The sequence below is a fragment of the Fringilla coelebs genome, assembly GCF_963513975.1.
Source record: "Fringilla coelebs genome assembly, chromosome: 7".
NCBI lineage: Eukaryota > Metazoa > Chordata > Aves > Passeriformes > Fringillidae > Fringilla > Fringilla coelebs.
The window spans coordinates 36,866,090-36,888,121 of record NC_140035.1 but is presented as its reverse complement, the minus strand read 5'-3'; the positions used below and the strand labels follow the sequence as shown (position 1 = coordinate 36,888,121).

The 22,032-nt window shown below is 44.7% G+C and overlaps 1 protein-coding gene across 7 annotated transcripts in view; it reads left to right on the top strand.

The window, feature by feature from the left end:
• Positions 1 to 22,032, top strand: part of AGAP1 (ArfGAP with GTPase domain, ankyrin repeat and PH domain 1) — a 315,136-nt gene that overhangs the window by 172,454 nt on the left and 120,650 nt on the right. For all 7 annotated transcript variants that reach the window (XM_084209327.1, XM_084209325.1, XM_084209324.1 and 4 more), the window contains one exon: positions 18,838 to 18,942. In XM_084209327.1, the coding sequence (XP_084065453.1) occupies positions 18,838 to 18,942 (105 nt within the window). The remainder of the gene's footprint in view (positions 1 to 18,837; positions 18,943 to 22,032) is intronic.

Sequence of the window (22,032 nt, the reverse complement as noted above, 5' to 3'; positions counted from 1 at the left end):
TGTTCTAATCACCTGTAATTGCATTTATTGGGTGAAAGATTAAGTGAGAGCTGCAGGGAATGGGATTGATCTAAAAACTTTGTTAATGGAGCAAAGGAGTTGGAAGGAGATGATCTTAAAGATCCCTTTGAACCCAAACCCTTCTGTGATTTTGGAATATCTTCAGAATTGTTGGTCAGAGGGGGTAGAGACAATACAGGATGATTCAGACGTGGGTGATTTTGCAGTGTGGCATGTGCTGCCAAGTAAAAAGGACTGGAAGTTCAAAAGAAGTTCAAAAGATCTCAGGGATCTATCAGGAAATTTTAGTGGAAAGAACTCAACCATAAAAGCCTGGCTTAAGCCTTCCAACTTAATGGAAAAGGGGAGCAAGGAAGTGAATATGAATTGGGTTTGGAATTAGTCATGGTGAGGGAAGGTATGGAGTTGATATTCAGAATAGCACAGGAGCTCATGGTAGGTGATATTATTATTTGTCATGTTACCAGAAGATAAACAATGTTGAGTTGGCTGCTCCATGGGGTTATGGTATTAAAGAATTTTTATTTTCAGATTTTGAAGGTCTCCATCAAAGCAGACAGCTTTAGTTATAGCTGAATTTGTCTTTGTGATGCACTTTAAAATCATGAGACAACAATCTGAAGTTGTTAAATTACAGTGATTTACTTCTCTCTTGAAGTTTGTATAACAACATATTTTTGTCTTCTTTGGGAAGTCTTGAAAGATGGAGCTGAGCAAGGTGGGATGTAAGGAAGGCCTGGGGTATCAGCAGGACAAAGGAGGAGGAGAACCAAATGCTGGAACAGGTTTCAGAAAAGCACTGCCACACCTAAGCATCACAGGAGTGGGGTGAACCACTGGACCACATAATTCAAGTCCAAAACCATGAGTGTTAGTAAAATAAATCTTGTTTAGTAAGGTAATAACCAAGACCATATACTAAGACCAAATAACAATCATCATCAAGGCCAAAATATTAGTATGATAATAATAACAATAACAATAATAATGATGATGTCTTTGCCGTGAAAGATGATGTCTTTGCAGCTTAAATAATGTGTGTCACCCAGCCTGCTTATTTAACTTGTCTTATTTCATTTGGTGCATATAAATGATGGAAAAGTGACCTAAAAGGCCATACTCCATGAATGAGTCAAAATCTTGTGTCATTAATACACTTTACAGGGATTTGAAACAGGACTAAGTGTGAGCAACAGACCCAGAGCTGGGATCCTTTGTTCTATAGAGTGGAAGAAATTATTCTTTAAAATGTTCTGAAGTGAAGCATCATGTGAGTGTCGTCACCTTGTTGTTTCATACAAATATGGAAAATTATGGATATACACACACATATAGATGAGACCTCTCTCTTTAAAATATGTGAGTGAAGAACATTATCCTGTGGAAATGGAAAAGCCAGAGCAAAGGGCAGCCGAAGCCAAACGTGGATTTGAGAATATCCGTGGATTCAAAAGGTGGGAGCGAGACAGGTCTGCAGCTTTGGAAAGAGATTAAGAGGAGCCTTCCTTTAATGGCAGGATTGATTCCACAGGGATGTTTGAGCCTGTGTCAAGCACGAGGCATGGGGGCAAGAACTCGAGCTGGAGGAGAGGCCGAGCACGGCAGGAAGGCGGCTGGAATCTGAGCAGCGATAAAACAGACATTTTCGTTACCTTACATGCAAAATTCAGCTCGTGTTGTTAGCAGGCCTCAGCTTGGCTGAGGGGTTTTAGAGTTCGTGGTTCTCATTTTTGTGGCTGCCCTCAGACTTTGGAAGAATAACGTTCAGATGACGCTGCTGAGCCGCTCCACCAAGCTTCTAGCACCCAGAATTAAAAGCTCCCTTGGAAATGTGAGGCAGATCAGAAGCCCAAGGAGGCAGCAGGGAGTTGGTGTGAAAAGGGGGCTTTGATGTCCCTAATGCCCATTGTTTAATGCCAGGGGTTTGCTTTTAAATGCCAATGCACAGCATGGAGGCCTGGCCCTCCCATGGCGCCACAGAGGGTGCGTTGGGTGGCAGGGGGGAAGGAAAGAAAGGAAGGAGGAATCTTCCATCCTGCCAGCACAAAGTTGACAGGGACAAGGCTTTTGCAGATCTTTTTTAAGGAATCGTGGGGCAAAGCGTGCAAGCCCGGATCCGGCGTGCCGTGCGTGCGGGTGTGCAAGGGAAAGTTAGCAGTCAGTCAGGTTTTATCTCTTAATGAATAGAGACTGCTGAAGTAAGGGTTAGGTAATTGAGTTTATAATTAATTAGCCATAACCCTCATCAGATAAAGCAGTTGTCGAGGTTTTTTTTTATCTCCTTTCTCTCCCCAGGGCCTGCCCTTCTTTGTCCTTGCGCTGACAGCCAGCACTTATCTCAGGCCTTCTCCACGCCGTGCCCGTCAGCCCCTCCTCCCTTGGGCCGGGCTTTGGTGGTCAGCCTGGCCCTGTATTGTCCTGCCAGGATCCCAATCAGCCGGGCTGTCGTGGTGGGATGATGAATTAGCAGTAGGAGTTAACGTGGAGGTGAGCTCCAGATCGGAGCCCCGATAGCTCCCGCCCGGCTTCTGTGCGCCCGTCACCCTGCCCGGCGCTGATCCGCCACTGACACTTCCCAACAAAGAGGTTACAAAGGTGGATTTAGTCAGGGGAATGGGGCATTGCTCCAGAAAGTTGGGATGCTGACAAAGGACCCTTAATTTCTTCTGCCGTGTAATTCGCCTTGACAATACCGGGAAGATAAATTAGGTTTTGCTCTGTTTTCTTTTGGTGGCCTTATCACCTTTATGTTGTGGGTTGAGCTGGTTTGCTTGCAGCAGGGAGAAACTTTAACCATGTATCTTAAAAGCATCAGGATTGTAAAAGGTGTCAAGTTCCTGCCCCTCCAGGTGGATGAAGGGTGTCAGAACCCAGGACATTCCTGGAGGTCTCCAGACCCTGGCAAGGGGCCCAGAGACCTTGGCACAGAGTCAAAAACACCTGTGCCTTTGGTTTTAGCCCATGGAAACAATTACCAACTTTATGTGAAGGTTTACAAACCACGAGAGTTTGAGTAGAACGATAGTTAATTTATCACAGGGTGAAAAAGTAGAATTGGGGGGTTTTAGAATGGGGGTTCAGGAGGCAAGATGGAGGAATCTGGGCATGTCCTGTCCTTCTTCTTCTTCTTGTCCTCCATCTTCTGCTGGGATGGTGACACTGCTGGATTGGTTTAGAGCAGAGACAGACTGTCTAACAGAGGTGACAGGTATTGGAAAATTATTGTAAATAAAGTACATGTAGATCTTAGTATAAAAAGATAACACCGCCCCAAGGCGGTCAGTGTGTCACGAACTGATGTGCTGGACAGACCTCAGCAGGCCAGAGGAAGAATTTTATAGATAACAGAAAATAAACAACCTTGAGAACGAGAGCCAAGGAATCCTGTCTTCTTCTTCGGTCCCAGGGCTGGGAAGAAGAGACTTTCTAACACCTCGGGGTCACCTCAACACCAGAGACCCCATCGGAAGGGGACTGGGATGTCAAATTTATCCTCCATCAAAGCTGGGTCCTTCTATGGATGGGCTGGGGAGAGGAGCTTCCTTGCTGTGTTTACAGCAGGCTCGTGGCACTGGGATGGGTTTGTAGGCAGGTTTGCCTGCTGGAGGAGAGCAAGGTTCCCCAGCAAGTCTGTGTGTTTTCCCTTCATCTGGAGTTTCTGAATTGGAGATGAAGACTCCTTTGTCTTACGGCATCGACTCCGGGCTTCGAATGAGCTCTGGTTCTCCTTAATCTCAGTGTCAGCACTAGGAAATGTAACTCAGGTCTCTCAATGCCAGAAAGGCTTGATTCTTTTTGAAGATACATAAAGCATTTTCCTTCTGTGGTCTCTTTAATAGGCTGGTAAAGGTTTCCTCTTTCTTTGGCATTTCAGCAGCAATACACATTTTTAGTTTGGCTACAATTCTTTTGGGATTCAAGCTTCTGTGTGCACACCTACCCTGTTCTAGGATCTTCCTGGAATTTGAATTAGTGACATGTGAGTTAAGATGGCCCAGTGTAACTGCATAAAAGGCATTGCTGATGGCAGAATGAAGCTGTTCCAGTTTGGAATATCTCCTAGGTTGTCCAAGTGGGTCGTAGAGCCCTGCAGCTGCTGTGCTGTGATGGTTGTGGTTTCTGAAGCCCCTCAGTTGTGCAGGATATGCACCTCATCCCATCACAGGAAGGCAAATTCTTGTGTACCTCCCTGCTAATTGATAGGAAGGGTGGAGGAAGTGAGTCTGTGACACGCTTGGGACAGGAGAGATTCCAATTAGAGATGCAGAAAAGTGTTATTTCCCACCAGGTTCAAACATTGGAGCAAATACCTGAAGGGGCTGTGAAATCTCCACCTTTGGAAGTGGCTCCAAGGGGACATGGAGCTCCTCGGAGTTCTGGGTTTGCATCTTGCCACTGGAGGTGAACCAGAGGGAGCAAAGAGCCTCCTCATCCCCCAGAGAGACACTCAGTTGTGTGTTCTGTGAGTGAGAGAAGCCAAGCATGAATGCAGTGGAAGGAAAGAACATAATTATCATCCCTGATGTAAGAACCGTGCCAAAATGTTTTCCAGGTTGAGGATTTATATTGCAAATGAACATCAACCTTGGATGGTGTTACCTCATGCAGAAGGGTAACTAAATGCACATTATTTTTATTCTAGGAAACAGTGGAGGGAAAAAGCTTTTGCTTTGAATTTGCCTCTGAAATGTAAGAGATGAGGAAATTCTATCCCTGAATTATTTTTTTTAAAGCAAAGTTGGCAGTGTCTTCTGGAAAGCATGTGTGGATTAATGGGATGGATTCAGCTGGGTTGGTCTCGTGTTTACATGTTTGGTTTTCTGATAGAAGAAACAACTTCTTGTTTAGTTGTTGCTGGATTTTTTATTTAATCAATAGCATATTGCAAATAGAGATATGAAAAACTATCATTTATATAGAGACTAATAAATATATGTTAGTGTAGTTGCAGTTTCAGGTTTTTCTTTTGAAAATGCACCTTCTTTTCCTTAATGCCCATTTTTCTATAGGTATTAGAGAAAACTTGGTATAGTAGATGAACTCAGTTTCAGGCTTTTTAATTTCTTTTGGTAAAGGAAATGATATGCTTTGTACCTAAAGGAATGTTTAAATCAGGTTTTAGCTGTGATCTTCAAGTGTTCAGATCTTCAGAAGCAAGTAGAGTATGTTACAGGACAAGTTAAAGAATATCCATATTTAAATCAATACAAAGATTTACTGATGCTAAATAGAAAAATTAAGGAAGAAAGACATAAATAGTATTTTGTGGCCTTTTAAAAGGTAGGAAATAGGCCCATAGATTGGGATAAGGGTAAGGAGAGATCCTTCACGATCTGGTCTCTTTATCCATGGGGTCAGTCCTGTAGGAACTGCTCCTGTGGGTCCCCTTATCCATGGGGTCAGTCCTGTAGGAACTGCTCCAGTGTGGGTCCCTTTATCCATGGGGTCAGTCCTGTAGGAACTGCTCCACGGTGGGTCCCTTTATATCTGGGGTCAGTCCTGTAGGAACTGCTCCACGGTGGGTCCCTTTATCCCTGGGGTCAGTCCTGTAGGAAGTGCTCCAGGGTGGGTCCCTTTATCCATGGGGTCAGTCCTGTAGGAACTGCTCCAGTGTGGGTCCCTTTATCCATGGGGTCAGTCCTGTAGGAACTGCCCCACGGTGGGTCCCTTTATCCCTGGGGTCAGTCCTGTAGGAACTGCTCCAGTGTGGGTCCCTTTATCCATGGGGTTAGTCCCTTCCAGCTCAGAATATTCTGTGTTTCTGTGACTCCCTGCATTTAGGAATTTGAGGGCTTTTCAGGCCTTCAGACTTGCAGAGAAGCAGTTTAAGGGCAGTGAGAAGAGAGTAAAACCTTCCCTTTCAGGCAGCCTGGGTAAATTTGCAGTGTTAATTTCAATTTTGGGGTATTTGAAAATTTGTCCTGCTTGTAGGGAACAAAGGGATTGGGCTTTTCCCCCAGAAGGTGTCCTGGAAAGCTGTGATTCCCCAGGCCACACCAGTGCTTTTTTCCCCCCACTCCAGTGATTTCAGAGCAGGGATTGATGGGCCCCTCTTCCTTAACGAGTTTGCTGAATTGATTTTATCATTGCTTTTTGTCACTTTGCTAGAACTAACATGGAAATGACAAAAAAAAATGAAAAAAAGGTCCGGCTGACACCACCCCGGCACGGGGTGTTAAAGTTGGTAGGACCCAGGATCATCAGCAGCCATAATTGACAAATAATACCCCTCATAAATACTGCCAGTCTTTTCAATTAGTTTTCATCTCAAATTCGGGATGCAAAATGATGGCCTGTCAAGTGACAATGGATGACAAAAATTAATAAATTGTCTTCTAAATAGTATGGACACTTAAGAAAAATTGGGCAGCCAATTTAGCACAGCATGAACCGGGGGGAACCTTTTGTACTGTTGCCGTGCCACTAATGTTGTCTGGGTCTTTATTAATGGTGCTTGGCTGCTGCTGACAGTTTTGTTGCTACTGGCAACTTTCTTCATTAAAATTAAAGCCAGCGTCAAATCCCATTAGCTGCACTCTGGGTACCTTGCATTTTTATTTATTTATATATATATATATATATATATATTTATTTATTTATTTAATTAATTTTTTTGTCTTTACAAACACGTTCTTTATCAACAGGAAGTTGGGAAAGGTGGTTAAAAATTAGTCTTTCGTCTGGTCCACGGCTGATCACTTAATAAATAATGGATTATATTGGGTTTTTTTTTTTTTTGAGGGAGATTGTCTCCAACGTTTTACAGCTTGCCTACTCCACAGCCAAGTAACTGCAGAGAGAAATCCATAAATGAGCTTTATAAATTACCTTTTCTGAGCGTGGTGTTTGTCTGTGTTGCCTGCAAGCCACTTGGATCTGGGATACTCTGTCGTAAAACAATCGTAGCCTCTGGAGTAGCTCCTGTTCTCCTTGTCTCTCCTGTGAAATATTAATGAGGTTAAAACTGAGAGGATCAACATGTGTGTGAGACCACTCTTCAAAGGGAAATGAAGTGATTTTGGGAAGGAACAAATATCTTTGTTTGTGGAAATATCTTTGTTTGATGGAAACATCAAGTTTCTGCTCTAACAACTTAGGGATTGATTCTTTCAGCTGAAGGAGGGCAGGGATAGGTGGGATATTGGGCAGGAATTGTTCCCTGGGAGGGTGCTGAGGCCCTGGCACAGGGTGCCCAGGGAAGCTGTGGCTGCCCCTGGATCCCTGGAGGTGTCCAAGGCCAGGCTGGACAGGGCTTGGAGCAGCCTGGGATAATGGCAAGTGTCCCTGCCCATGGCAGGGGTGGGACAGGGTGAGTTTTAATCCTATTCTGGGATTCTGTGACTACTTTTAATAAGTCTTAATAAACAGAGGAATAAATCTTAATAAGCAGATAGCACATAATAAGTCTTAATAAAGAGATGAATAAGGCTTAATAAAGAGCACATAATAACAGCCTTTGCCATAGCTGCTGTCACTGCTGAGTATTCTAAAACATTAAAAAGCTGAGTGACCAGTGCATTAAATTTCCAGGGCAGCCTGTGTTCTGCCTTAGAGATCATACATGAAGAAATACAAGGCTTTGCAGGGAGAAATGTGGGGAAAGCAGGGAAAAATTTCTTCCAGAAGCATTTCCCAGGTGTCCTTCCTGTAATGCTCAGAGTGGAACGTGGTCTGCCACTCTTTGTGGCGCATCACACTTTGCCACTGAGCCCTAGCTCAGTTTTCTCTAGGAGTAAGTATTTCCAAGAGGGGTTAGTAGTTACATCTTGTTAATTGTGCTGCTCTGGACTTGGGGCCAGACCTCCCTGGCTGGTGTCCCACTGTGTTCCTGACCTCGTTTGGGTACAAGCCAGTGATCCACAAACGTGTCTCAGGCCTTCTGAGAGATGGAAATGCCTCATGAAGTGCAAAATGTGGCTCGGGTTCACACCTCTTAGAAGGGCTGGAAGTCCATGGGGTTTAAGGAGCCTTCCAAGCCAGAGCATTCCAGAATTCTGCATCCCTCTGATGGGATTGGGCAGAGGGAGGTAAAGGCTTCTGATGACAGCTGGATTTTGCTGTTGTCACCATGGAAATGCCTTTTGCTCCAGGAACTGGGATGGTTTGGCTTGAAACTGCAGGTAGAGGCAGGCTGAAGGCAGTGCCAGCGGGGTCCCTGCAGGAAGCCACAAGTGCTGAATCCAAAGCCCCATCTGAACATTGGCCTTGTTTGGGAATGATCTCATGTGGTAAGTGATAAGCAATGAACAGTTCAAATGGTCTTTTAAACTGGTGCACTCTTGCAGCAATTTTTGGGGCTGAAAGATGTGCTCAAATCTGGGTTTCAGTTCATCTGAAATGTGGGTTGAGTGACCCTATCATTCACAAGAATGGATACTTGATGGAAACGAAATAAACTGGTGACATCAAATTAGCATCCATCTAATAAATCCAAGCTGTGCTTTTAGCTCTTCTGTTAAATCTTCTTGGTTTAAAAAAATAAATAAATAAAGGTGTCAGTAGTTAATTGTTGACTGAAGCTTAATATCTGTCGAAGCAAATGAGCCATGAAATACACTACACAGGAAGTATTGTATCTGGAGTGATTTTAACATTAAAACAATATTACAATTTTTAACTTGCTGACACAATATGCAGAATCCTTTATTTTGAAATTGCCCTGATTAATGCTGAGCTCGGGAAGTGGGGGAGAGGAGGAGTGAATGCTGTATATAAAGCAAGGCAGGCCAGGATAAAACCTTTTCTTCTCAGAAGAAGAATATTAAATAACAAAAAACAAATTTTGGGGTGTCTCAGATTATTACTTCAGGAATCCTAGTAATAACCTTGTCAAAAGCATTGATTTATAATTTCTCAGAAAAGTTCTTGCAGTTGACTGGCACTGGCAATGTCTCATGCTTTATTAACTATAATTTCTGTAACAACTACTGTGGTAAAAATGGGTGAGTTCTGTTTCTCACAGCAGTCACTTTGCCTTTTTGCTGTAACGATTTAAGAACACGGGGTGAAAAACCTGTACTTGAAAGTTGCCTTCAGGTTGTACCCTTAAATCCTGGGAAATGGCCTTGGATAAGTTTTCCCTGGGTTCAGGGAGGTGTTGGAGATGTGGAGGTGCCCTGGTGTAAAAGAAGTATCAAATCCCAGAATATTCTGAGCTGGAAGGGATCCATGAGGATCATTCAGTCCAAATCCTGACCCTGCACAGACACCCCAACAAGCTGAGTGCTCTGGGGGTGGGTTTTGAGCCAAATTTTACACCCTGTCAAAGGTTTTCTCCAGAGTGACTCAAGTCATGGTCCTTGGCCAAGACCAGAGGGTTTTTGAGTGAATTAGCTGCACATTTTTATGTATTCCCAGCTGAAGCCAAAATGATTTTCTTCTCAGATGATACAGTACAGACTGATTCATAAGAAGAAAGAGCAGAGAGTTGTGTATGTTGTGAAAAGGGTTATTTAAAAAGATGTGTCTCTGCTGCACCAGGAGGTAAATCATCATTTTCCTGAGTTCTTTAGCTCCATGACTGCTCACACATTCAGCAGGCAGCAGAGGGATGGGGTTGTAGCTGTCTCTTTGTGCAGTTGTCCTGGGTGTCTTGGCATGTTCTGCATTCCTTAAAGTATTTCCCTCACGTTGAAGATGGAATTTGCATTTTTTGCAGCTTTTTCTGAGAATGAAACCTGCTTTTATGAACTCCAGGAAGGAGGATCCAGCAGGGGAAGCATTTTTCCTCCCTAGGTTCGTGATTTGTTTTCTGCAGCCATGATGAGAGGACAGTGCCCAGCATACACTGATGGTGAAGGACCATCACCACCTTCATTCCTCTGGGTGAGCTGGGCATCCCAGGAACACCACCAGGAATGCCTGTTTCACCTCTTTTCCTTATTTGCTCTTGGTCTTAGTGGAGACTGGAGGAAAGGGAGCAGGGTGTGTGGATGGAAGAGTGCTGGAGCATCCTGATGGGCCCTGCTCACCCACCCTGCTCGAATGCAAGGTGTCACTGCCCGTGGCAGGCACGAGATGAGGTTTAAGGTCCCTTCCAGCCCAAACCATTCTGTGATCTTTGCAGTGTTGAACCAGTGCAGTGTGTCCTGGCAGACCCTTCTGTGGTGGGGTCATCGATGCTGACCTCGACCGCAGGACGAGGTGTAAAAGTAGAAAAATGGAGCAAAAGTAGAAAAACGGAGCAATCAGGAAATGTTGTTAATTAGAATTATGAAGAAGGTGTCCTTCCACTGCAGATTTTTTTTTAAGGATATTTATTCTCCTACCCCTACAAAAGTTTGAGGACCAGAGGTATAACTGTTCAGCAAAATTTATTTTTCAAGGAGGACATGCTTTTTGATTAAAAAAAAATGAAACTAAATTTAAAAATCCCATTATGAAGCAGAGTTTCTGAGGTTGGTTGTCGAAGGCCTTTTTGGTCCCAAAATTTCCTGACATGAAGTGTGAATCCTTTCTGTACAATAACATGGAACACAGTTTAAGGAAAAAAAGGAACACACACGCACGCTTTTTTTTTTTTCCCTGCCAGCATTCTTGGGTTTGTTATTCAGCCGATGCTGTATTAAATTGGATTTTGTGTCCATCATTATTAAAATGTGAAGTGTGTCGGTCACAAAGCATACATTTCAGGGCAGTTAGCTGAATAATTCTTTTCTTTATTATCCCAAATTACTGCTGAGCTCTGGAGAGGTGAGCAGTTTAGCCAATTATTGCCATTTGAGCTGGATTTGTGGGTGATTAGCTCCTGGTCGAATTCAGTCCTGGCAAGGGCTTTGAAGCCTTTCCTTGTGTGATTTTCACAGCGGTGAGGTAGGAATAGACGAGGCTAATGACAGGAAGGTCGCCTGGGTGAGGTGACCTGTGGGGGGGGGAGCCCGGGTTTAGCAAATAGGGCATCCACAATAACAAGTGTGTCACTAACCCCGCCGTGCATAATCGGAGTTTTATAGGATTGTTGGAGATGCTGACAGCTCAATTAAAGTGTAACCCTTTGTACCGTACAGCCCCGGCAGAACGACAGAAATATTACCAACAAAAAAGGGAGGGGACCACAAGGGAACTGGTTAAAGATCCAGGGTTCTTTTTCTTTTCCCCCCCCTTTCCGTCGGAGCCTGCACAGAACGGGCTGCAGAAAGCATCCATTTGTGAAATAATAGGTTGTCCAGGGGAGGGGTATGGTGCCAAACATGGCTACAAAAAAAAAAAAAAAAAAAAAAAAAAAAAAAAAAAAAAAAAAGAAAAAAAAAGCTGCTCTTAAGTGGTCTTCCTGATGTTTCTATGGAAACACTATAGTGTCAGGAGAGAAAGTTAAAATTGGGTTTTAAGCTTTTCATGGCTTTTCTCCCTTTTCCGCTCGCCCAGCCAAATCCCTACTTTATATAAAATATGATAAAGAGAATTTCGGGGAGTGCTCCTGTGAGGAAAAGCAGATCCTCTGCCTAGGAGTGGTCATGCCTGCAGGAGGATTCCTTATCTTCTAGCACCCAGCCAAGGCTGTTTGTTTCTTGAGAGAAGTCAATGTTTTTGGGGCTCCCTTTTCATCCCGGAGGTTCCCGCTCCCAGAGCCTTTCCCACAGTTGTGTTTGCTCTCCTCCCAACGCTGCTTTTCCTTTGCCCAAGGTAATGATTTGCATCGAAGTGCATTTCACTGGTGTCAGGGAAACCACAGCTGCCAGTGCCAAGGGGTTAATAAACCAACTACTGGAGATTATTAAGGGCTGGGATTCTTTTTTTTCCTATTTTTTCAGCAGTCCAGAGTAAGCAGAATAAGTCTTGGAAGACAACAGAGGCAGAAACTACTTCCAGGCAGGAAAATAATGTGATTTTCTCATGCTGAGTCCTGTTCAGAGAGGTAAACTGGGGTTAGAGTGAAAGAAGCATGCAACATTCACATTCTCTGAAAAATCCCTTCACCCAGGATCTCTCTCCTGGGAAGCTGAGAGGCCTCAGAGAAAAGGAAAACAATTCTTCTCTCATTTGCTTCTCCTGTGCTGTGCTCATGTGGAATGTGTTTGGAGATTGTTCACCCACAGGTGATTGTTTCAGTGCATTCTGGTGGGAGTTGTTTTGGCTCTTTGGCAGTCAGGGCCAAGCTGGGTCAGGGCTCTGGAGAGAGTCACCAGTTTTCATTGTTATCTTTTAGCATTCAGTAAGTGTCCTTTCTGCATTCTTTAGTATAGTATAGCATTCTTTAATATAGTATAGTTAATAAAGTAATAAATTAACGTTCTGAGAAAGAGTCAGATTCATCATTCCTGCCTTGCTTGGGACATTCTCACCAAATACAATAGATGTGTCAGTCCCTTAAATACCTGATTGCATTTTGTAACACACTTGGGTGTTCAACTCCACAGCAAGGATGTGTGGTGGCTGTAACAGTGGAGTTGGCACTGTGCTGTTGACTTCAGTCTCATTTTGGAAATACTGATAAAGCAGGGCTAAGGAAAGAGTGCCCCTGTCCTAGAGCTGCCAGCAGAAGGAGAACTCGGGAAGAGTTGGAGGAACTTGTGCATCACCTGCGTTGGCAAGATCCAGAGGCTGAAATACTGGAGCAGTCAGTAATCAAGGCCAGGTTGGATGGAGCTTGGAGCAGCCTGGGATTATGGAGGGGAATGAGATGGTCTTTCAGCTCCCCCTCAACCATTCTGGGATTAAAAATAGAGATTAAAAATAAACAGTGAACATCACATTTGTTCTTGCCATTGAGTTTGTCCTTAGCTGCTGTTCCTTGCAGGAATGGAATTTGGGGGCTGTCCTTTGGTGGCAGCCTTCGTGTCTGGTGCTGTGATGAACTGTAAGAGTTGCTTAATCAGCACTGGGGTTTTTTTCAGTACATCTTTCTAATTTTCTTCCGTAGCTTGTGTGCAGAGAGCTTGGAAAATAACGAGTTGCAGGTTGATTGTCCTTCAAGTTTAAGCAAAGCCATTATCTTCTGCTCCCCAAGTCAGGTGATAGATCCTGTCTGCTCTTTGTCTTCAAATGGAAATCGTGGCTGATGAGCCCCAGCATTAGGTAACCATTCATGGAGTAATTACCTGCTGTGCAGTCACTGCCTGGTGTTTAGGGAATGTTAGAAGAGAATTGGGTGCAATGTTCTGATTTCATTTTCTCCTAAAGGCGCAGAACATAAATTTGAATAGTTTCTGCAGTGTGGCAGCATCTTTGTAGCAAAACTCTGCTGCTGCTGTGCCAGTTTTTAAGGGAGGTGGGAGGGGTTTGCCTTGTGCACAGCTGTACTAAGAGCATACCAGGGTTTGGAGGGGTTTTTTGCAATGTTATTGTTAAATACTGAAGCTGGAGAATGTCTGAGCTCTCCTGTTTTCAGAACTCTTCAGAGCCACTCCAGGGTCCTGTAACTTTTTTTTTTTGTGTGGTTCATTTGGTCCCCAGTTGTGTTCTGCTACTGTAAGAGGTCATAGAATCCCAAAATAGTTTGGGGTGAAAGGGACTTCAAAGCTCACCCCATTCCACTCCCTGCCATGGGCAGGGACACCTTGTACTGTCCCAGGCTGCTCCAAGCCCTGTCCATCCTGGCCTGAGACACTTCCAGGGATCCAGGGGCAGCCACAGCTGCTCTGGGCACCCTGTGCCAGGCCCTGCCCACCCTCACAAGGAACAATCCCTTCCCATTTATCCCAATTTCCCTCTGGCACTGTGAATCTATTCCCCTTTCCCGTCTCTCCAGGCCCTTATCCCAAGTCCCTCTTCCTCTTTTTTATAAGCCCCCTTTAGGTATCAGAAGGGAGAGAGAAGTTTGCCACAGGTTTCCAAGTATAAAAACTTCAAGCAGCTTCATGTCTCATTGACCAAAAGACCAAGTAGCATTCCCCTTAAATTCCTGGGGTAAAAAAGATTTAAGTTTGGGAAACTGAGAAAAAAAGTTTCGTTTTTATGGAAGGATTCCACATACATTGGGAATCTTCAACAGTTATTCCCTAGAGGATTTCAGGGTTAAAGACAGAACAACCTGGTCTAGTGGAAGGTGTCCCTGCTTGATAGGGGATGGAGTGAGATGAACTTTAAGGTCACTTCCAGCCCAAACCATTCTGGAATTCTCTGACTCTCTATGGATCAATGAGTCAGTCATTACCTAAAGCTTCCTTTGGCATGCAAGTATTCTTTGGAGGGGAAACAGTTTGAGCTGCTGAAGAATGGACGTGAACACCAGAAACCTGTTACATCTAAATCTTCTGGAGGCAAAAAATATCACTGAAAAATGAATCCCTTGTTTATTATCAGGTGGCCCCAGTGCTGTTGGACAGACTGTGCAGAGCTGGCTGGTCACTGAATCCCAGGGCTTTCCCCAGCACTTGTTCTCCATGTTAATAGATTCACAGGAGTGGGTGTTTTATTGACCAGAATTTGTATGTAACAATCAGTTTGGGATCCTGACCGAGTGACTGCCTTCAGAATTATTTGAAGGAGGTGCTTTGGCTGAGAGTTTTTCTTTTCTGAGCAGGATGCACAGGAGCTGTAGAAAATTCCTAGCAGTGCTAGCTGCTGATCATGGCTGTGAGAGCTGCAGACCTGAGTGGAAAATTGGGAATTTCTGTTGTTAATGAAGAAGTGTGAGATTATCTGTTTCATTCTGTCAGAACAGCATTAGGGAAACAAGATGGGGTCAGCTAAAAATTAGGGAGGGGGTGAAACAAAAGGCTGGCAAGAAGTTTGCACCTCAGCCATGGCAGTGGGGTAAATTTCTGAAAGAAAATAGCAACTAAAGTGAAATGATGGAATGGTTTGGGTTGGATGGGATCCTGAAGCTCATCCAGTTCCAACCCCTACCTTGTAGGTACCATATTTCCTTTTCCAGAAGGTCCAGTCTTGGCTCTGCTGACTTCAAAACCATTTTTAAGGCTTCTCACCTGCCAGCAACCTTAATGCAGCTTTAAGCAACTTCAAGGGGTCACTTGCTGAAATGCTGATAATTTGCTATTGAAAACCTGAAATATTTCTGTAGAACAAATTGATGACTGTTTCTCCACCGAGTCGTTATCTAAGCAGGCGAGGTTTGGAGCTCACAGAGGGCACCCAGAGCAGCCAGATTTTGCTGTTGCTGTGCATTCAGGTGAACTGGGTGTTGCACAAGCCCTGGTCCCCTCTCCAGTGCTGGGTGTGTTGTTTTCTTTCCACCTTGGCTCCGATCAATCCGGGGCTGGCGGCTTTTCATTAGCTGCTCCTGCTCTCACGGTAATGTTGGGATTGCAGAGCCTGCTGGCAGTCTGTAACTTCCCCAGGTGCCCTGCAGCTCAGCAGCCTAAGCTGATTGACTCAGTTAGGGCCCCAGTCCCTAACAGCAAATGCAATCAATAAATCTTTGTTGGTAAATAATTGCTATCGAACAGAGTTTTAATATAAATTTATGAGTGGTGTTTTATCACAGCTTGAGGCTACAGCAAGCCACTGAGTGATGGATTTCAGATCACACTTGCATTCATTACATTAACTTTGTAAGTTATTTAAAGCTTGTACACTTAACATTGCTTTTGGCTTGCAATGACCTCCTGGGAGTAGATGTAGCACACACATTACTAATGGAGAGCCGGCTCCGTTCGCTCCCTGGATCCTCCAGTAAAACCCAGGGACTGAGCTCCATGCACTCCACTTGGAGCCTTTTTCCTCCAGCTCCTTCAGACCCCAAGCTGGAGGACTCACCATTCCTCCCTTGAACACAGAGTTGCAGTTTCAGAGAGAAAGTGGCAAAAAAAACAAAAAAAAAAAGCTATTGGAGGTGTGAAGTTCTTCTCGGTTTATGTGGAAATCAGAGGTGTTAAATTCTTAGTGTTGAGTCTTGAGGCTCTGGAGCTGCACCCAACTGCTCATAGAGGGCTGTGAGAAATTTAAGATTTCATAGAAATTAGGGAAAATAACATCATCCAATTAATAATTATTTGAGGCAGGGATTATTTGGACCAAAATAATTGGTATTTGGAGTAGAAGATTTACTTAGGCTCTTTCTGCATAGCTTGGGACTAAACTGGGATTTTTCCAGTGTGCTGTGTGTACATGGGGACCTGTTTGGCAGTGACTGGGGACGTGCCCAAACTGCCTCTGAATTGCCTTGGAGGTACCAGGGGTCAGCAGGATCTCATTTCCTCAGCACAGGATCTGACGTGACTCAAATGTAGCCATGATGTGACTGAAGCAAGGTGCTTTTTTTGGTTTTTTTTTCCTTTTAAATAACATTTCCTGTCATGTGGGCCGTTTTTTTTTAAGTGTTAACTAACGTTAAAGTGCATTTATAACTGATCTAAACTCTGATTCCAAGACCATTTCTCCAGACCATTCTATAAAATTACCACGAAGTGGTGGCCTTGGGGATAAAAACTGTGGTTTATATGGGCTGCTTTGCTTTATAGCACTTTTAAGTTAGCTCCTTGTATTCACAGCAGTTTGCTCTCCAGGTACTTCAAGATACTTTTAATTATCACATAATGTGAAAATGATTCTGTTTGCCAAAGGAATGCCTGAAGAAAATGGATTGGGAAGTCTGGTTTGTTAGCTAGGCACAAATAGGTCCATCATCCCTATTCAGTTCTGAGCTGGGTGGGTTGGTTTTTGTTTGGGTTTTTTTTTTTTAACATCAAAGCACAGAGTTCTGCTTTAAAAACATGGTAAAACCTCATTTTGAATAATTTCCTTCATTTAAAACCAAAACTAGAATGTCATAATTCATACTTAGCAGCAAAACTTTAGGTAGTAAAAATCATGATGGTTATAGATTTTTTTTACTCTTTATTGAGATGATAATTGACATGAATTGAAAATTATGTAAGTAATGGCATGTTTTCTCTACAGCAAAGGGGCAGTTAAAAGGTTATGAAATATGTACATTTTACTGGCTTCAAAACTTGAAAAAAGAAGGCAAAGGTGAAAAAAAAATTCCCATTGTGATCCTTACTGCTTTTTCCCCATTAGAAGGTCTGAAGAACAAACCAGTGCAGGGAAACAGTAATTTTTGATCCCCACAGCACAGCACTAACTAGAATTGGGTCCCCCTCAGCACCAGTGCTGTGCTGCAGGTGAGGTATGAAAGATGGGAAAGGTGAAGAGACAGATCACCTCCTATAGACAAACAGGAGAGTCAAAGGCAGAAATAAGCTTTCATTTTTTAATAGAAGAAAACAACGTCTCCAAGCGCCGGCTGGCAGTAATTGGGATGAGCAGGAGCTTTTGTCAGGAGGCGTCTCAGAAGCCCCGTTCTCCTTGAAAAAGTTTGAGTTCTAGCAAGGAGCAGAACAAAAAAAAAAATATATATATACAGACATGTGACCCACAGGCAGGCAGAAAGTTGGGAGTTTGGATCACTGTGCTGTTCAGTGTCCAGCAGGAGCTTTTCTCCACAGTCCCACCGTGGAGTGCGTTGGGGAGGGTTCTCCTCTGAAGTTCTGCTCCAGCTGTGTGGCCAGGAGCAGGGCTTCTGCCGGAGTGGGGCTGACCCCTTGGCCCCTCCTGGCTTTGGGATAGGGTCTGCAGAGGGATCAATTCATAAAGCTGCAAGTTTTATAGGAAAACAAACAGTGGAAGTCGTTTTCAAGGCTTAAAGCACTTTTAACAAGAACTCCATGGGAGTTGGAAGCGCTGTGCTTGGTAGGGCATCTTTCTGTGTTCTGTTTTCCCTTTATTTTAATTGCCTCGTACAATGAGAAGGGAAAAACTTGTTTTATAGGGATTAGGGAGCTGAAGTCTGTGTTGGGTGGATTCCTGGTTGGGATTTATTGAAATGGATATGTGTCTGCTTTGCTCAGAGTGACTGTGACACCAGTCACTGTCCCTCTGGTGGGTACTGAGCATGGGATTTCCACTGGACATTATTCCCCTAAGGCTTTGCACAACCATAACACTGTCTGGATCCAAGAGGAACTGCCTTCTGCCTTGGGTTTGGAAATCAAAATTTCCTAAGGAAGTGCATTCTTCATTTACTACCTGGAGTGTTCTACAGCACGTGGTACTTTATTTTTCAAAGTGAATTTTGGTTTTGCAGCTGAGAACAGGTCAATGTACAGTAGCAGTTCCTGTCTGTTTGTCTGTTGGAGGAACACAATGATGACTTTTACCCTTTGCTGTTGATGAGAAGTTGTGGCTGCCCCCTCCCTGGAAGTGTTCCAGAACAGGCTGGACAGGGCTTGGAGCCACCTGGTCCAGTGGAAGGTGTCCTTGCCCATGCTGGGGGTTGGAAGTGGATTTTAATGTCCCTTCCAGCCTGAACCATTCTGGGATTCTCTGATTGTTGTCATTCATCCTTGATTGAATATTGTTGCTCACCTCCTTTCTTCTCCAGTCACACCTCCATCATTAAATTATCCAGGATTTACTGGAAACACTTTGTATTTGCTCTGGATTTTTTTGCTGCTCTTCCTTGGGATTGGGGTTTCTTTTGCTGGAATGAGGGTTTCCATGGTGGTGTCACCTTTGTGCAAAGGGAATGAGAACACAGATGTGTGCTCTTCTGTGGGCAAGGAATCCCCAGGAGATGCTAGAGGGAGTGGCCACACAGCAGGACCCTCCTTCAACCTGGGCTCATCATTTGTTTTAGAGGGTAAGGAAATGCAGAGCGTGGTATGTTCATTGCTGGGAATCCATGTGGGTCACGCTAAAATGCGCTTTCCTGAGGCATGGAATTCAAGGAAAAAGAGGGTTTTTCTACCCACTGGACAAAGCCAGTGGAGGGGAGAGGAGGGGGAAGAGTGTCACTTGCAGCTGCCTGAAAACGCTCACCTGGAAAGGCAATTTCTCTTTTCTCTGTCCATGTCTCGGGCAGTTGTGTATTGTTTGTGTGGTCATTTCACCTTTTCCCTCTCTCTGCCCCACCAGGGGATGCTGCTGAAGCGGAGTGGCAAGTCCCTGAACAAGGAGTGGAAGAAGAAGTACGTGACCCTGTGTGACAATGGCGTGCTGACCTACCACCCCAGCCTGCACGTGAGTACTGCCTGCCCTGGGAGCCCCAGCCCTGACTGCAGGGTCAGCCAGGCCTCTGCTGGCACCTCTGTGCTGGGGGACCTCCCTCCTCTCTCCTCATTCCCCTCCCTCCCAAGGAATCATCACCTGAAGTCTGAGTGCACTCCAGCTCCTCTGACTCCGCTGGGACTGGGGCTTCCTTGCATCCTAAGGGGTTGCTGGAACTGTTTAAAGCCTTTATTTCCTGCTCTTTCTCTTATGGACTTAAAAAACAAGTGTTTCACAAGGAAAAGTTTCCCAGGGGTAGTGAAGAGTGAGGAGAGGTCTTTGTCAGTGTGCAGGGCTTGTGGTTTATTCAGGAGTCATTCTGAGCAGCTTTTTGCACGTGGCTTAGCCATTAAAATATGTTCCATGTGTTGAGGCATTTATCCCTGTCCCAAGGATGCTGTCTGTCCCTCAGAGTGTGTGGCAACAACTCCTAGTATAGATTTGGGGGTGGAAGGAGCACAGAGGACTAGCCCACCCCAGAAATCATGGTGTGACCCTCACCAAGGTAAAATATATAGTATACATATATATAAATAGAGAGAGAGACAGAGATACAGATGTGAGATATAGAGAAATATCTACCTACATATATAAATAAATACAAATATATATTTATATATAAATATATACACATATGTGTGGTTTTATATAATATCTGCTCTTGTATTTTATCATCATCCCACACATGCAAATCAGAGGGTTGCCACTTGTCATGTTTTTAGGGCCAGTTGTTTCTAAACCTATTGGTGGCATCTTGAGCTCCCAGGCACTTTTGCATTAAGGAGTGAAAATCAAAGTTTTGATGCATTTTCTATAAGTTCTGGGGTTTACAAACCTGCAGCTGGAACTGGCAGGAAACTTCTGCTTTAGAGGGGTGGTGTCTGAGAGGAGCATGGACCCTAGAATCATTAAGCACTCTAAGACCATCCAGCCCAGCTATAGCCCAGCACTAAACCACATCCCCAGTTGCCACATCCACGTCTGTGCTTGCCCCCACTTGCTGTTCCCTGTCTGTGGAATTTTAGCCCTTTTTCCCTGCCTCGACACAGGATTTGATGGTCTCAGGTCCTGCCATCATGATGCTTTGCTCTGGTTCCTGATGTGATGTCCGTGTCTCTTACACATTATGTGGTAAATTAGATGACAAGTAGCTTGAAGGCATTGCTGCTTCCCATCAGAAACCTTGTCCCTCAGCCCCGCTGCTCTGGAGCAGGGTTTTCACTGCTCCTTTGTGTGATGGAGTTCATGTCTTTCTGCCCAATTTTAGTGCCTCTAAATGTGACTAATTCTGCCGTGAGGTGGCCCTGAAACACCCAAATCTGTGTGCTGGCACTGCTCCCAGAAGGGAAGCACAGATTCTGCGTGGCTGCCACCTGAGTGTGCCTTAGCTTGTGCTGGTCATCGAGCGAGGAGGAGGAGGCTGTTGTGTGTGCCCTGGCCCCTTCCTGGCTGCTGGAAAAGCCTCTATTGTTCCTGGCAGGGCTGTGCACGTGTGAGTTTTTCATTGCTCTGGCAGACAATGGAGAAACTTCTCCTCTGCAGGCTCCCCAGAGCCGCGGCGTGGCCCCCGGAGTGAGAATCCACTGAGGTTACACGTAATTACTTTGAGATTAGAGGTAAATCCATCGGAGATTAGAGGGAATCCACTTAAAGAAGAAGTAATTACCAGCCTGTAATTGTTTCCCTCTGTCCTCCACCGTGCCCCCCCACCCCAAGAAGAAAGTGCTAGGCTCGGTGTCCTTCTCCTCCTCACCTGGACCAGAGGGGTTTGTGAGGCAGCCACAGATATTTTCAGTCAGGCTCCCAGTGCACTTTGTACTAAACTTTGTTGGCAGGAGTGTCACAATTTCTTCTTGGGGATTGCCAGGTGAGCAGGTCTTCCCCCACACAGAGCTGTGATACTGTGTTTCTGGTTTGGTTTTGCTGGGTTTTGTTTGTCAGTAATTTTTTGTTCCTTTTTTTCACAAGAAAGCGATGAATTTTTAATGCTGTGCTTGCACTGCTGTCTAGATAATTTCTTACATTGTTTTGAAAAATCAGGGCTTTATTCCTACCAAGGTTCCCATTAAGCAGCAGCGAAGAAAAGAGCTTCTGTTAGCTGTCTAAAGTCAGTTTCCTAAACTTGTGCAAGGCCTAGCTCTAATCAGATTTGGGTTGTTTCAAATGTGCAGATCATTTTAGTTCATCTAAATGTTTCCCTTCTAATTCTGGAGTGAATTTTTAATTGCAGTGAAAGGTGGGCTGGCCTCTAGTGGTGGCAGAAAAAGGAAATGCAGAGGATCATTTGGTCAGTCCAGCCTGTGGTTTGAGCCAGAGCCTAACACCTGGTGTTTGAAGGGCCAATTGCAATGTTTAGTGGCTGATAGTGAGCACTATGTTAAATATTGCTCGAGGTTTGGCCACAGGTGGCTCAGTTGTCTCTGCCAGATGCATTCGGTGGCTTTGGCTCAGGCACGCAGCGGTGTTTTAAACACAGAAAACAGGTACTGCAGAATCCAGCCCCGACATCCTCCTTGAAAGCATTGCCTGCACAATGAAAGGTTTTGGGGTGGGGAGGGGAAAATCAAATGAGGCCCTTTTTGCAGAGGAGGTGTCCCTGGGAGGATCAGGCCTGTTGGGCAGGGCAGCGTGCAGAAACGAGCGCGGCATTGTGCCAGCCGCGCCAGTGACTCCCGGTGCCACCAGGCTGATGTTCGACACAATAGCGAAATCCCTCTCGCTTCTTTTCAAGAAAGTGGGGGGAGAGGAAAACGGGGGAAGAAAAATATGTGTACATAAGCACCCTACTGTTTCCTGACTGGGTCGTGTCAGGTTTTTTCAAGAGCCTCAAACCTTCCCGTCCCTTGGGACGCTGAGGAGCTCCGCCGATGGAAAATGGTTGGGGATAATGAGGGAGAACTTTGACCCTCAGGCTTCAAAGTTCACCAGAGCTCCCTATTCATCTTGGGCTTCTGGAGCAGAGCTGTGGAGTGGATCACTAAAATTCTGGCCGGCAAATTCCGTGTCAGCCTCCCCAAAGGGCCCCGGGGGAATTTGCCGAGGCATCTCCCGGCTTTTTAATGG